The sequence below is a fragment of the Capra hircus genome, chromosome 17 (assembly GCF_001704415.2).
Source record: "Capra hircus breed San Clemente chromosome 17, ASM170441v1, whole genome shotgun sequence".
NCBI lineage: Eukaryota > Metazoa > Chordata > Mammalia > Artiodactyla > Bovidae > Capra > Capra hircus.
In genome coordinates, this window is record NC_030824.1 from 41,738,173 (window position 1) to 41,754,762 (window position 16,590).

The following is a 16,590-nucleotide window of genomic DNA, read 5'->3' on the forward strand; positions in this document are numbered from 1 at the left end:
TTTGCTCCCTGAAATTTATGTGTTTTTATATGTTATTTGATGAGCTGGCATACATACCTCCTCCTTGCAGCAGCCAGAGATAAAAGGAGTTGCCTGAACTTGCAGTAGAATTTGAACTTGATTCCATCTTAAGGTCATAGGCTGCTTTCTAAGAAGAAAATTTGAGTGGGTTGTAACAGAGATTTTTAACTTTGACAAAGGTGGATGTATGTTCATTTAGAAAGAACAAGATTCCCCCCCCCCACCCAAGTTCCTCCTCCATCACCAGACAGGTTTTCAGCCTATTAGTGAATACTTTCGTTTCCTATTGCAGAGGTTGAAAGAGTAGCTATAAAGGGAAAATAGTGAAAAATGATGAGTGTGTGAAAAGTGGGAACAGGAGAAAAAACTTTTTGGACTTTAAGAACATGTTGTATTTTAGAATGAACAGTTGCTTGGCCCAGAGACTGGGTAGAAGGATTAACTAAAAAAGCAAACAAAACTTGGAGGACTTGGTGAGAATACAAACACATCTCCATGTGTTTCACCTTCATAAATAATTGATTTTTTACTTCAAAGAGCCCTTAGTGGCTTAAAGTATTATTACAGAAATGGTGTTATTTTACATGTACACGTTTTCAACTAGAGAAGCAAATATAAAAACAGATTCCTATCACCTAGAAATCATCATTTTATCATTTTCCAGGTAATTGTGTATAAATATGTATAATGAATCATACTGTCTGTACAGTTGTGTAAGCAGTGTGTTTTTTTCTCCTGTTAGCTAGTTTGTCTATTTGGGATACATTCAGATTTTCTTCCTTGGCCTCCAGATACAACAGCAGCTTTGTCTAAAACACTGTCCATTCAGAGATCATTGCATCTTGTTACTTCCTGTAAGTAGACACTAATCTGTAGTAACTTTTTGACAGAACCTCTGACATTGAGGAGGCATGTCTTAGGAGTTAATCATGACTGGATTTGAAAAAGTTAGAATTAAAGTAGCAATTTTTTTGTGTGTAATTTGAGAGTCTTCAGTTTGAAGATTATTTGTTTGAAAACTGTTTTAAAAAAATTTGCCTGATGTATTAATCTGCACACTCGCTGAGAAAAAAAATCAACTGTGTGTGTTTCAGTACTGAGGTGGTTAGAACAGCAAACATCTAGACATCAAACACTGACCAAGTCTTGTATTTTTAGGCATTGTCAGGAGTGAGGAGGAGACAGATGACTCGCACAGTTCTGCTTGCCTGCTTCCTTTCTGTTGGTGAAGCTCTTTCCTCAGTTAGTAATATGGGGCACCTGTTACGCTGTTACAGTTCATGGTCTGTCAGAATTTGCACTGTATGCCCAGTTTTCCTACATGCTTAATAAAATAAGACATTCTCTAGAGGAAAATAAAACACTTTTGTCAATATCTTGCTGCTTATTTGGATTGGCATTGAAATGCTTGACTTAATTGGTCAAACAGTGGGAGTTATACCAATGTTAAACTTCTTTCCTCTATGTTCAAGCCTGTTGTAGAACACTGTTGCCTTGTTTAACAGTAAATTAAAAGAAAAATTTCAAATAGAGGCTGACTTTGCTTGGAGTTGTTAGTTTCTTAGATTGTATCAGAAGCCTGATAGGAGCCTTAATTGGCAAAGTTTTAGTTCCTGAGTCAGTAAGTTGTTTCCTTTAAAGTTTTAGTGTTCAGCTGGTTTTCTCTATATTAAGACCTTGTTCAGTCATTAAGCTGTGTCCTGCTCTTTGCGACCAGCAGCATGCCTGGCTTCCCTGTCCTTCACTGTCTCCCAGAGTTTGCTGAAACTCATGTCCATTGAGTCAGTGTTGCCATCCAGCCATCTCATCCTCTGTCACCCCCTTCTCTTCCTGCCTTCAATCTTTCCCAGCGTAAATGTCTTTTCCAAGTGAGTCGGCTCTTCTCATCAGGTGGCCAAAGTATTGGAGCTTCAGCGTCAGTCCTTCCAGGAAATATTCAGGGTTGACTGATCATCTTGCTGTCCAAGGGACCATCAGATGTCTCCCTCAGCATCACAATTCAAAACTATTGTAAGAGCATTGTATCTGACTCTTTGCAACCCCGTGGACTATAGCCTGCCAGGCTTCTTTCTCCGTGGAATTCTCCAGGCAAGAATACTGGAGTGGTTAGCCATTCTCTTCTCCAGGGGATCTGCCTGCCCCAGAGATTGAACCCAGGTCTCCTGCATTTCAGGCAGATTCTTTACTGTTTGAGCCACCAGGGAAGCCCATATGAAGACCTGGCAGCACTTTATTTGGTAATGTATTTAAAATTTGGACAGTTGATATTTTTATTATATATAGTATATAAAATTTCAAAAAGTTGAGACAATTGAGAGTCTTGCTATTTGCTTGGTGAAAGTGAATGGGAAAGTCGCTCAGTCATTTCTGACTCTGTGACCCTATATGCTATATACAGTCCATGGAATTCTCCAGGCCGGAGTACTGGAGTGGGTAGCCTTTCCCTTCTCCAGGGGATCTTCCTAACCCTGGGATCAAACCCAGGTCTCCTGCATTGCAAGCAGATTCTTACCAGCTGAGCCACCAGGGAAGCCCAGGAATACTGGAGTGGGTAGCCTATGCCTTTTCCAGCGGGTCTTCTGACCCAGGAATTGAACCCAGGTCTCCTGCATTGCAGATGGATTCTTTACCAGCTGCCCATTTGGGAAGCCTATTTGCTTGGTGTGTTTATACAAAGAATATTGATATGTGATTGTGAGGGATTTATATTTTGGTATTTTCACAGATGGTTGGCTCTGATGGAATAAGTAAACTCTGCACTCCTAATAAATGAAAGAGTGGTCCTGGAGCCCCTTTTTACCTTTCAGTTGAAGTGGCATCTTGTTAAGATTAGGCAGGGTTGAGTGTTGTGGAACAGAGAGAAAATTTAGTCTAAGAGAACGTTGACTGTGGCTCTGGTCATGTTATTGTGGCTTGGCCTTATCTAGCCTAGATGTCTTCCTTACCTGAAAGCAACAAAAATAGGAAGAGTCTTCCTTAACCTGAAAGCAACAAAAATAGGAAGAGTCTGGGTATTTACATTTTTGAGTTCTTTGTTAACTCTAGACTAGTGGTATATTATGTGCACTTAACAGATATTCAAGGACCAAGGTTTTAATGAATACTCTAAAACAAGTTACATATTTACCTTTTTTTGCTTTTGGTTCTTCAGGTAGAGTTAAAGACTGTTAAGGTGATTGAGGGCAGTTGAAGTAAGTTCATTTTTTTAAACTTTAGGTTCTTTTGGACTGATTTGTTGAAGGAATTAAATCACAGTTTTCTCTTGTTTTGAAAGCACTTCCAACTGGCAATAATATATAGTTTTTAATACTGATCTGCACAGGATCAGACATTTAATAATGTCTGCACATGAGATTTTATTAATTTGAAAATTTATGACAGCTTCTAAGACAGTTTCTAAGCAGTTATTTTAAGTGAAGGTTTCACTGGTGAGAGTCCAAACTGAAGATAAAATGAACATCTTTTTCTTTTACTCCTTTCTCCAGAGTAAGCAGCAAGAATTGGCAAGGTTAACAAGTTGCTGGAGTTTGAGCTGCCTGGTTTTGTGTTTGTTTAGCACAAAGTACACTTAACATGATTTAAGATTTTTCTTGATTAGTCATGGTCATTTTTATGACCATCAGTTATTTCAGTGTTGAAATAAAAAGATGCACTTTAGATGTGTAGGCTGGGTACTTGTGACTTGTAACTTTTTTGAGGTCAAGGACACTTGAGATCCAAAACCTGTGGGAACCTCTCTAGCAGAAAAAGTGAGTTACTCAAGAATTTGCATGTCATTTCAGGGTCTAGATGAATACTTTTAAGTGCATCCTTGGATTTCAATTTGGCATTTAAATTCTGGTGACTTCTTTGTATGATTTCTCTCTGATCCTTTTACATCACTGTTAAACCACACATTATAGTTAAAATGCCTGTCTAGAATAGTCATTTTTCTGTATATTGGTTACTGGCTTGAAAGTCAGATAAGTTTATTAGTTTTTATAACGTAGTGTACACTGGCCCTAAGAAGGAGCCTCAGGGGTTTTCCTTTGAGAAAAATTCACAAGTTTCTAGACATGGCTTTAATTTAAGTTGCTTAGAACACTACCCTCCTACCCTGCCCTCTTACCCCCTTACTGCTAGTCTGTTGATTTAAAGCAGAGATCAGTAAACTATTTTAGTAAAGGGGCCAGATAGCAAATATTTTAGGCTTTGTGGGCCTGATAGTCCCTATTATAGCTGTTAACTCTGCCATCCTAAGTGTGAAAGCAATCAGTGGACCAAAAGTGAATGAATGAATGTGACTGTGTCCCAATAAAACTTTATTTACAGATAGTGAAATTTGAATTTGGAATAATTTTCAGGTGTTCTGAAATGTTCTTTTGATTCCCTTTTCCAAACCATTTAAATACATAAAAACCATTCTTAAGTATTGAACACCAGCAGGTTGTAGACCCCTGATTTATAATGACACAGCCATACCTATATATATATATATGGAAAACCTGTACTATAGTATATATACCTGTAGAACAGTATATACCTGTAGTGTAGGATGTGCATGCATGCGTGCTGAGTCTCTTCAGTCATTTCTGACATTTGTGACCCTATGGACCTTTGCCCGCCTGGCTCCTCTCCATGGGATTCTCCAAGCAAGAATACTAGATTGGGTTGCTGGGCCCTCCTGCAGGGGAGTTTTCTGACCCAGGGACCGAACCAGCGTATCTTACGGCGCCTGCATTGGCAGGCGGGGTCTTTGCCAGTAGTGCCGCCTGGGAAGCCTGTAGTATACTATAGTGATACAGTTTTAGCTGGTCACCAGATTGTTTCTGCTGGGACTGAATTCCGTTTCTGATAGGAACCTGAAACAACAAGTTGAAATCAGAAGTTTGTTTGATAAATATGCAGGCAGTTGACTCATCTCAGGGCTGTGGCTCCTGACTCCTTGGTTCCTAGATAGCCTTTGAGGGTAGGATGTGTAATACAGGACCCCATGCACCTTGCAAAACACAGCTAGGTAGTCACACCCTCCCAGGAGGCCAGGCCAAGAAGCCCTGCGTGAGGGAATATACATTATGACCTGGGACTGCATCCAGAGGAGTGTGATGTCTCTCGACGTAGGGTGTGTGTCACACCAGTTGGAAGTGAATACCTGCTGCTCAGAGGACACAAAGCCCTGTGATAGTGTTCAGGGAACCACTCGTGCGCACTTTGTCCAGCTCTCCAGCAGGCAAAGTGGCATTTGCAGCCATCTTCACATCAGCTTGCCAGGAAATATTTCAAGTTCTAAGTTAACAGACTGTTGTTTGTTGAGTACATTTTAGTTGTCTGACCCCTGATAACCTGTAGTCCATGGCCTTAATCTTCTCGATAACCTCTTTCTAAATCTCAGGAGGTGTCCAGCAGCAGGAAGTCCGTGGTGCCATCACCTGGGAGGAGGATGGATGGCACAGGTCTTTGATTCAGCCTCTGGCTTTGCCCTAGACCCATCTGTGTGTCTTTGCCCTTGCTGCTTAACCTCTCCAGAACCTACTGTACGTACTTCCTTTTAAAATTAGGAAAGGTAAATTACCTCCAAAACACTTTCTGGAGATTAAGTTAGGATTTTATGTGTTTCTTTGGGGAAGATGTCCTGTAGACACAATCCATGGCTGAGACTGTTTTCAGCTTTAGCCTCAGAGACTACTTTGCAGACCTTGCTGCTAGGTTTTGAGACTGTCTTGTTTCTATGACTGTAGTAACAGGACTTGTACAGTTGTGATGAAATGTTTGTTTTAATATATAATTCAGATGATGTGTAAATGCAGGTTTTGTGTTGTTAAGTGAGTCATCTAGATCTTCTAGTGTACAACATTGGAAGTCTATACATTTTTTTTTTTAAACTGTACTTTAAAATTTTTTGGTGACTTAACATTGTTAGTGGTAACTGATAGTTTCTGACAACCGGCTATAATCAGGGAACAAAGTTCCTCAAAACAGCTACATTTCAGCCTGTGCACAGTGTAATTGTCATTAGCTGGTTGAGTCTGGTTTCTGCAGAAGCTGCTTTGTATATCCTGTATAAGAACATCTGGTTTGAGCATTTAAAAATCTTTTAAAATTACCCTGTAGTCACTTTGCATTTATTGGCTTATTCTTCCAAGAGTCAGATAAGGGAGTGTAGACTCCTTTCCCATCCTTATTTTGACATTGGTTCATTCAGAACTATCTCCTGCTAACTAGCAGTTTTTTTTTAAAGTGTTATTCTTCAGTGAAGTTCTAGAGTTTGATCTGAAGAATGTGTGTGTGTATGTGTTAAAAATTAGGATTTGGTTTAAAGATCCCAAGGCTGAATGGAACACAAACGTCTCATTGCAGTGAAGTGTTATATAAAAAACTTTCTTTTCATATATTCTGAAGAGATTGGTCTTAAGTTTGTTTTCTCCAGTAATTTGTTAAAAAAAGAAAAGAAAAAAGTATGAAAAGAGGACCTATAGGGCGAAATAGACTGCGTCTTTCATGTGAATGTTGACACACAGCAATAGCACTGTGTTAAGTGTTAAGGAGGATTCTGAGGTCACGCCTGGGCTTGTGGGAAAAAAAGAATGACCTAATTTATTAACCATGCCTGCCATGGGTAGAGGAAATGGTGTGTTTGGTAACCATCTCTGGAATGTAGCTTTTTTTTTTTTTCTTTCCCCCAAAATAGTACTGCTCTTGAAATGGATAAGAGGTTGAGTATTTGACTTTGAATTCTTTAAAGGTAGTTTAAACCCTAGTTTTCTTGTCCGAGTTAGCTTCTGTATTCTTGCCACATATATTTTTAGTGACCTGCTGCTGGTACAATGGCTATTCTTATGTTTTGAAAACTCGCACTTTTGAATGAAATAGTGAATGAGTGTTAGTAGCATTTTACGGCGTTATCCTGTTACCTTTTCTGTTTTTTTTCCTCCTATGCTATTTCATCAGGTATTTTAAAACAAGATGAGCCTTTGATACTGCATCTAAGGAAGGAGGTGGAATATATGTAGTTTATTGGTAGCTGCTCAATATATGTAGTTCGTATATATATCCATATACTTTGAATATATGCAGTTTATTGGCTGGTGCCTGTGTGGGGCCAAGAGGCTGTGCTCCCAGGGTCTTCTATAATGTGAGGAGCAAGAAACAACAGTTCTGGATTTTAAATCTTTACTATTAACAAATAGCATAGTGCAGGATCATGGTAAAAAATTAAAATCATCTAAAAGGTCATTCAGTTCAGTTCAGTCATTCAGTTGTGTCTGACTCTTGGCGACCTCAGGGACTGCAGCACGTCAGGCCTCCCTGTCCATCGCCAACTCTTGGCGTTTACGCAGACTATTGAGTCGGTGATGCCATCCAACCTTCTCATCCTCTGTCGCCCCCTTCTCCTCCTGGCTTCAATCTTTGCCATCATCAGGGTCTTTCCCAGTGAGTCAGTTTTTCACATCAATTGGCCAAAGTATTGGAGTTTCAGCTTCAACATCAGTCCTTCCAATGAATATTTAGGACTGATTTCCTCCTTTAGGATGGACTGATTGGATCTCCTTGCAGTCCATGGGACTCTCAAGAGTCTTCTCCAACACAGTCCAGTTCAAAAGCATTAATTCTTCAGCACACAGCTTTCTTTATAGTCCAACTCTCACATCCAGACATGACTACTGGAAAAAACGATAGCTTTGACTAGATGGACCTTTGCTGGCAAAATAATGGCTCTGCTTTTTAATATGCTGTCTAGGTCATATGCTGTAAAAGGTCATAAATGGAAGTAAAATTTCCCAACCTATTCAGTCTAGAACTCTGCAGTCACTTCAGAAATTTTCCATGAATATGCAAGCAGTTGTGTATATATATATATCTTCCCTCTTTTATATGTAAATGGGCTGATATTCCATTTTTCCCCCCTGCAGTTTGTGGGTGTTTCTTTCTTGGTATGTGTTTTGGTACTTCCACATCTGAACATACAGATCTACTAAAAAGGAATTCTGAGTAGATGGAAACTGGTAGAAGCTCAGGGTTGGAGTCCATGATGTCTGGTTGCCTTATATTGTTTGGGGTGAATTCATGGAAAGAGAACAAAAATACATCCCAAATACAGATGGTTGGAATGTTTTATCATAACTGCTCTTCAGGTGCTGACTCTAATTGTCATCAATTACAGAGACCTAGGAGGGATTTAATAGATTATTTTAGGGCTCATAAACAGAGATTGGATTACTTATAAAGGCAAATGGGAGCTGCCTGTGATTCATTTAGAACCACTCACATTTATAAATTTCTTAAAATCTTGAAAAACTTTGATTTACTTTTAAAGTCCGGTTTTAAAAATAATTTATAAAGAACTTAATGGTGAACTAGTGTGTTACAGCACTTGGATTTTATTAGTAACATTCACAGGGATGAGTATTGCATTTATGATTATCTGGGCAGTTATTAAAATCTTTTCTTGGGGAGAGGTGGTAGGTTATTTGTTGCTAATATAAACTCTTTTTCAGCTGAATATTTTCAAGTGGATGTCCCTGCAGAGACTGTAGAAGCTTGGGCACCATGTCCTTTAAATAAATTTTGATATATGACATTATAACAGACACATTTTTATAAGTTCTTTTTTTCTGAGTTGAAATATTTAGACAAGATTAAAGCTTTTAACACTTACGATCTAAGCAGTTTGTCAGTTATATCAAATCTATGACTGTCTTTTTGACCAGATATAATTTGTGGTTAAAGTGAGAAATCTGGGTTTGAGTTACAGTCGCACTAGTATTTTTAAACTCTGAGCATTTGAATTTAGATAGTGTTGTTAATTTGAAAACTTTATGTCTAAGAGATTAATGTTTGCTATAAAAACTGAGATAAGAAACCAGCTGATCTTGTTCACATTCATTTATGGATGGATAAGAGATTACTTTGAAGTATAGGTCATTATTATATTTGGGTATTTTATTTGGGGTAATGTATACTCTTTGAATGGAGAAGGAAATGGCAACCCACTCCAGTATTCTTGCCTGGAGAATCCCATGGACGGAGGAGCCTGGTGGGCTACAGTCCGCAGGATCGCAAAGAGTCAGACACGGCCGAGCGACTTCATTTTCACTTTCACTTTCACACTCATTGAAGATAAGAAGAAAGATCATCTATTAAGAAAATGTGAGTCTTTCTTTATGGGGGAAGTATTAATAGTCTATGACCAGTGACTAAGGGACCAAATCATGTTGCATAGTGTTTAAAAATAATATTTGAATGTCTGAACTTAGCAAATAGAGCCACCTCATTTCAAAATCTTTTGTCTTTATGTAAGACTTCTTGGTGTCTGAAAGTCAGTTCTTATATTATACATATACAGTATATGTATATATACAGTTTTTATATTATACATATGCTAAATACATTTAAAAATATAGTACATTTAAATATTAGATTATTAACTTTGACAGAGAATGGAAGGACACCTTATAAATTTGAAAATAAATAGAAGTTACTCCAGCTAAAGGTCAAGTAGATATTAAAGTGAAGTGTCTCACATTCTCTAAAGCTGAGTTGAACATAGGATAGAGTTTACATTCAGGAACTCAGTCATTCATCCTACATTGTGTGGGTGTGTTCAGTCACTCAGTCGTGTCCGACTCTTCGTGGCCCCATGGACTATAGCCCACCAGGGTTCTCTGTGGGATTTTCCCACACGAATACTGGAGTTGGGTTACCATTTCCTACTCCAGGGGATCTTCCTGACCCGGGGATTGAGCTCAAGTCTCTTGACTCCTGCATTGACGGGTGGATTCTTTACCACTAGCGCCACCTGGGAAGCCCCCTTCATCCACTGCATTAGTTATGTATTAAGTGATACACAGAGAAGGAATATGTAGAGGTCTTTGAGTACTTTCTAGAACTTCTTGAGAGTGAAATAAGAATGAAAACATACTGGACAAAATTGATACTTTGAAAAAAATAGCCTTTCTGCATATAAACCATAAGCAATGAAAATCACTAGGGTGCAATCCTTAATATAGCTGTAGATTTATGGCCTGATAAATGGTCCCTGTTCCACCACAGAATAATTCTAATAACGGGATAGTTCCTCAAATCTGTCTTTTTCCCAGGTGTAGCACTGAATAAACATTCTGAAATTGTTAATCATCTTATTCTTTTGTAAAATTTCTTCTTTCTGTCCTCCAGGGTCATTTCTCATTCTTTCTTGGCTAGAGTCACATACCAGTCATGCCTCCCTGGAACCACACCCAGGTCACTAAATTTGTTCCCTTGCAAATTCCTGAACCACTTGGGGATGGGTTCCTTCAGTTAAGGGCTGCTCTTAACTTAGTGCCTGCCGATTCTCCACCCTAATTTCAGTCCAAGGAAAACATAAATTTGAAGGTTTTGAGGCAGCTTGCTGTCTCATGTACATATCCCATGAAAGTGTTAGTTGCTCAATCATGTCTGACTCTTTGCAGCCCTGTGGACTGTAGCCTAACAGGGTCCTCTATACCAGGCAAGAATGCTAGCGTTGGTTGCCATTTCCTTCTCTGGGAAATCTTCCTGACCCAGGGATTGAACCCAGGTCTTCATAACAGTTACCACACTGCAGCTAGTTATCTAGATATCTGCTTACTGTATCTCCCTTTGGGCCATTCCCTACCTTGTTCATCATATCTTTGGCATCTAACTTGATGCAGTTTTACTTGAATGAACATGTTAACTAATCCACTGCTTTTTAACACGTGTGGCAGGAGAGGCTGAAGGAGAGTGGTCTGCATGCAGGGTGTCGCCTGTGCCTCCTGAGGAGATGACGCCCTGCGCAGCTACCACGCGCCTGGTTGTCTCGGCTCGTCCTCCCCGTTTCCAAAGGACTGTCACTTGACTGATCCAGCCAGGGTCTTTGGCCAATGACTTCCTCTTACTTGGCCTTTCTAGGCAGTGTTCATATTATAATCAGGTTTCCTAGGTAGTTTTTTTGCTTTTTGGGCAAAGTCCCAAATGCCTAATAATTAGTATTTTGTCTACTTAGCTGTTATGCTTCTCATGGCAAATGGACACTCCAGGCTCCCGTAAATTGTATCACTTTGAAGCCAGTTTTGATGAAATCAGATAGGATGTTAGAAGAGCCCTGTTGAGGACTGGACCCAGAGTTCCGGGGGTGCCTGTTGTAGCTGCCCTTTGAAGTCTTTTTTTTTTTTTTTTTGAAGTTTTGCTTAAGACCCATTTCTGTGAAGTCTTTATTTCACATTTAATCCAAGAGAATCTCTGTTCTCTAGAATTTAACTATAACCTTTTAGAGACACACTTGTATAAAATATTTGAGTGATGATGCAAGGCAGGAGTTGATTGCATGTTAAAGAAAATAGTACATTAAAAGGCTGAGTGAAAAAGTTCTAAAAGATGAAAAAGGTGAAATGAGTGGTACTGAATGTAAATGGTTTTAACTGGAGTGGTGGATGGTACTTGGTGGTTTTGAGAAGAGATGGGATTGGGATGGATGGGTGAGGAGGAAAGGGCCAAGGAGCACTGGGCGCAGAGGCTGAGGCTGGAAAGAAGAGGTGTTTTATGATAGAGGCCAGGCAAGCTGGTTAGGGGGTCTTGGTAGGAGAGATGTTTGGGTAGAGCAGGGAGGGGCCAGATGGTGGGAAACCCTGGGTTTCTAGCTGGAGCCATTTGCAGTGTGAAACGGAGAGATTGGCAGAGGAAATGGCTTGGAGAGGTCACCTTACAGGATGGATTAATTTGCTGTAATAATTCCATAAAGAAGGCTGAGCATTGAAGAATTCGAACTGTGGTGCTGATGAAGACTTGAGAATTCCCTGGACTGCAAGGAGGTCAAACTAGTCAATCCTAAAAGAAATATTCATTGGAAGGACTGATGCTGAAGCTCCAGTACTTTGGCAACCTGATACAAAGAGCCAACTCATTGGAAAAGACCCTGATGCTGGGAAAGATTGAGGTTAGGAGGAGAAGAGGGTGACAGGATGAGATGGTTGGATGGTATTATCAGCTCAATGGACATGAGTTTGAGCAAACTCTGGAAGATAGTGAAGGACAGGGAAGCCTGGCATGCTCTTGTCTATGGGGTTGCAAAGAGTTGGACTCAACTTAGTGACAGAACAACAAAGAAAACCGTGGGCATGGAGAAAGGAAGGCTAGTGCCTAAAGCAGTCTAGGTGTAGGTGGCTGAAGACCTGGCGGGGCAGTAGGGGGACTTGGGATCACATATTATGGAATGATGAGCCTTTGCAATTGAACAGAAAGGTAAGAAAGGATTGTTGCTGATGTTGCTTAGTCGCTGAATCATGATTCTTTGTGACCCCATGGGCTTTAGCCCACCACGCGCCTCTGTCCATGGGATTTCCCAGGCCAGAACACTGGAGTGGGTTCCCATTCCCTTCTCCAGGGGACCTTCCCGGCCCAGGGATCGAACCCACGCCTCATGCTTTGGCAGGTGTGTTCTTCACTGCTGAGCCACCTGGGAAGCCCAAGAAGAGATACATATTAGTAAATAAGTGAGCAAATAGTAAGATTCTGAATATGAAGGCACTGCAGAGAGTAATATGCTAGGTTTTATAAGTATACAGTGTTTTGCCCAAAATGTGCTGCCGCTTTTTGTTACCTCTTTGTTCTTCAGGACTCAGCTCAGAATCTTAACAACGCCATCAGCATGTGTTTCTCTAGCCTTGTGTTGACCACTGTTGAGCACTCACCGTGTTGAATTCCTGCTGACCAGTCTGTCTACTCAGCTAGACCGGGAGCTCCCTGAGATCAGACGCAGTCATTGTGCTCCAGCACCTCCTCATACATTAGACATTCAGATGTTTGTGGGATGCATTATATGCTATTAGGTTTTCTTGCTGCTTTCTCTGGAGCGTTGCAAGTAGCCCTTTTAATTGATTATTACTTATCTTACTGCCATCTAGATAATAATCAGCAAGTGCCCTAAATGATGCTGAGGGCCTTCTACTTGCTCTATTGGCTTTCATTGGACAGATGTTTGCAGCTTACAACCACTGTATTGTGTGTCTTAAAGACAGTAACATGTGCATACTTTGATTTCTTGATGGAGTAAGTAACCCCAGGTGAGGTAAATCAGCCTGATGTCAAGGTTTAAGTACCTCAGAGCCACAGAGGCGGCGATGCTGGCGTGCCCGTGCCCTGTCACGGTGCAGGTTCCCTGGAGAAGTGCAGCACGCACAGCGTACTTCACCTCCTTTACTCAGGCTCTTCCAGGGCTGGTGAGAATGGAGTTCATTAGAAGGGACATACCATTCTTACTTTCCTTTTACTTGCGTGTTTTTGCATGTTAGGAGCATCATCCGTTTTGGCCAGTGCTTGCATTTTGCATATAGTGGCTGTTGAAAGCATGTGCTTTCTCTGAGAGCTGTGTGTGAACACTAGGAGGAGAGCATTTTGGTGTAAAAAGATTCTGAGTTTTCCAAACTCTTCTGTTTAGGTAAAGCTAGTTGTCTGAATCAGTGAAGATGCAGCCAACATCTGTTGCCTCATTTCTAGCCGGGGAGAGCTTATGGGCTTTCTCAGCCTCTTTCTCCTCCTAACCGTTCTTAACACCTGCTCATGATGGGGGGACTGTATTTTTCTTGCCCTGATGCTTCACACTGTGACTCTTAAGGAATTCCTCTTTAGGAAACACTTTCTTTTTCTCTTTTTCTTGTTCTCAAGCTCTCTTGCAGTGCAGGATTTAGGAGCTGAAGCTGTTACTGGGAACGAGTGGGTCTTTGCCTTTCTGTTTTTGCCTGGTGCCTCCTGATGGTTTGGTGCGGGGGCAGGGGTGCCTTCTAGAAAGTGAGAGGACAGCTCAGCTGTCAGCACCTGGCGTTTTGGCAGAGGGTGACAGGGCAGGGAGGATAATCACGTGGGCAGTGGGCCACAGGAGTTTGCCGACTGAGGAACTTTCTCTGGGGTGGGCCTGCCCTAGGTTGCTGGGGGTTAGAGTTACGGGTGAAGAGGGCTCTGCAGAAAAGCCAGGGCCGCGGGTGGGGCTGTAGATTTTATGACTGTTGATGCTACCTGTGACCCAGATCAGGACTCATGTCCTGGCTTCCTCTTGGAAATTCTTTTAATCATCTTTTGAAGAATCATTTGGTAAAAACATACAAACTTTAACTGGTGAGTGTCTCAGAAAGGAAATTTTCAGTATAGATTTCAGTATAGTATAGATTTTAGTATAGAATGTTTGAAAGAACCATATAGGTCTGTTTTGAAGGTGGGAGCAGATGCATTATATGGCATGCTTTCAGCTTTTCTTGACTTAAGTTTTCTAGTTCCACTTGGAGCAGACCTTTGGGTTTTTATTTCTGACTCGTAGAGCAGTTTCTGTCTTGTTCTGTTCTAGCGTAGTGATGCTCCACATTCTTTCTCCACAGGGTTCCTGTGTGCCCCAGTCTTAGAAACTCATCACATTGTGATGGTGGGATTCCCAGGGAGGGAGAGTTTGGGATATACTTTTCCGAGAGGCTGAGCGGGGAGGGGATGGCTCACCAACCATACTTTGACTTGGAAAGCCCTCCTCTCTCTTTGGGAATTACTGATCTGGCAGTAGTATTTGGGCCCTAAAGATGTCAAGGTGATGAGTAATTTTCAGTTTGGAAAAGGTGTTTGGTTGTGTTTAGAAAGCTGCCCTGTCTGAATGTAATCTCACGGTCATCTGTGGAGTTGGGTGGTGGCCGTCAGTCCCAGTCCACCGCCCTCTTTCTCTGTTCTGTGGTGCTGGAGGCCTGTTACCACCAGCTGCCTGGCAGGAGCTGGCTGGGTAGGCTGAGTGCTCAGACTGCTTTCTTCATTTGGTTGAGTTGGGTTGGACAAGGCCTGTAAGGAGCTGGGGAAAAGGTAGTGAACTTGGATTTTGCCTGCTCACAATGTGACCTTGGGCAGGTCGCCGCTTAAACCTTTTAGACTTGAGTTTTCCTCCTGAGTAAAGGGGAGGAGTCTAGATAAGAATGAATTGCTGGGGTGCTGGAGATGACTAGGATAGGTGTTTGCATTCCCAGTGTCCCATTTGTTCTGTCCCTAGAATTCTAGGTATTCCGTTTTTAGGGTTCTTTCAGTAGTATTTGCTGGAGGAGCAATGCTGCCCAGTGCAGTGTAGATATTCACACATCCCGGCATAGCCCCGTCCCTAACCACCCTTCCCAACACACCTGTAAAATATGAGTCTGTATATAGTGAGGAAGCACTGTGCTCATTGCCATGGGGTTTTCTCTGCAGAGCTTGCTGCCAGTCAGCTAAAGAGACTCCCGGAGTAGTTGTAGTGATAATGTCACAGGAGTGAGAGAGAAGCCTGGCACCTTTGGGAGACCTGCTGATGTGCAATTTCTCCACCTCTCCCCCTTCTTTTTGAACCTGTTCTGTTAATAATTGCACCTAATTATGTCTCTTTGGTCTTTTTACTGTTTATAATTCAAATGCTACTTAAAGCCGATTGTTTCCTTTTTGTGTGCTGTAAATCCTGGGCTGCCATCTGAAGCACAACTTGATGGTTGTGTATTATCATCTTGGGTTAAGTGCTGTCTCATTGCTTTGCAGGCTGCCTGCTGTTTCCCGGGGAGATCATGAAACGAGGTCGCCTTCCCAGCAGCAGTGAGGATTCTGACGACAATGGCAGTAAGTCCTGCTTTGTTGTTCTTGGAGCCTACCAGGGTTTGGGTCCATGTAAAAACAGGATTTTTTAATGTAATGCTTTAAAGAGCTGAGGCGCTTCATGTATCAGGGAGGTCAGAAAAGAGCCAAGGCCTGAGTATCACATCTGAGTGGGATGCTGCCGGTCTTGATCTTGCTGGGTGAGGCAGGTGGCATTCCTCAGGCTTCCTGTTTGTTGTCCAAAGGTGAATAATCCAGTTTCCAGAGTCACTGGTGTGTCTGTTTTTCCTAAACATCATTTACAGCACTTCACAGTTGCTCTTTATGAAAAGGGAACTTAATCGAAGCCAGTTAATTATTAACTAGTCCAGCCTGATACAAAGGGAGATGGGCTGCCTGGTGTGATGTGAAAATATCAAGCACAGGTTTTTAGTAGGTCACGAGTCAGCGCTCTTCAGTGGATTTGAACATGACTGTATTTAATAATACTACTGTCTGCGACTCAGCTCTCTGGCATCCTCATATTTTCACAGTGCAGCTGAGAACCAGAAGTTAGTTGGCTTCCAGGCAGTCAAAATAAATGTCACACAGCGTCTGTGTATTGGGAAGCTCACAGACGACCCAGGGAAGAGTGTCTTTCAGATAACAAGGAAATTTTGAACCTAGCAGCGTGCCTGAGCTCTGGCCCATTATCTTACGTTTTGTATTACAGATCAGATTTGGGAAACCTTGAAAGATTGCTTACTCTGCTGAGTGATGGGAAAGGTATTAGGCCTGTTTACAAGGAACTGTCTTTGACACATGACTCTCCATCAGAGCTGGATCTCATCAACACAGTTGGAGATGCCTTTCTATGTACTGTGGAAATGAATATATGTAGACACACATTCAGAGGAGGGAGGGGCCAGGGAAACCTCTAGAGGAGACAGAAATTGAGGAGTCCTGAGGGATGAAATTGTTTTATGCAAACTGTTGTTTTTCTGTGCTCCAAGTTTTGGCAGGTTCAGTTAAGTT

At 41.4% G+C, this 16,590-nt stretch overlaps 1 protein-coding gene across 6 annotated transcripts in view; it reads left to right on the forward strand.

Moving 5' to 3' along the window:
- The window catches only part of JADE1 (jade family PHD finger 1), a 57,141-nt gene that overhangs the window by 3,786 nt on the left and 36,765 nt on the right, over nt 1–16,590 (forward strand). For all 6 annotated transcript variants that reach the window (XR_001919405.1, XM_018061527.1, XM_005691259.3 and 3 more), the window contains exon 2: nt 15,523–15,600. Coding sequence is in view for 5 of the 6 variants with exons in the window: in XM_018061526.1 (XP_017917015.1) it covers nt 15,523–15,600 (78 nt within the window). In the remaining variant the exon portion in view is untranslated. The remainder of the gene's footprint in view (nt 1–15,522; nt 15,601–16,590) is intronic.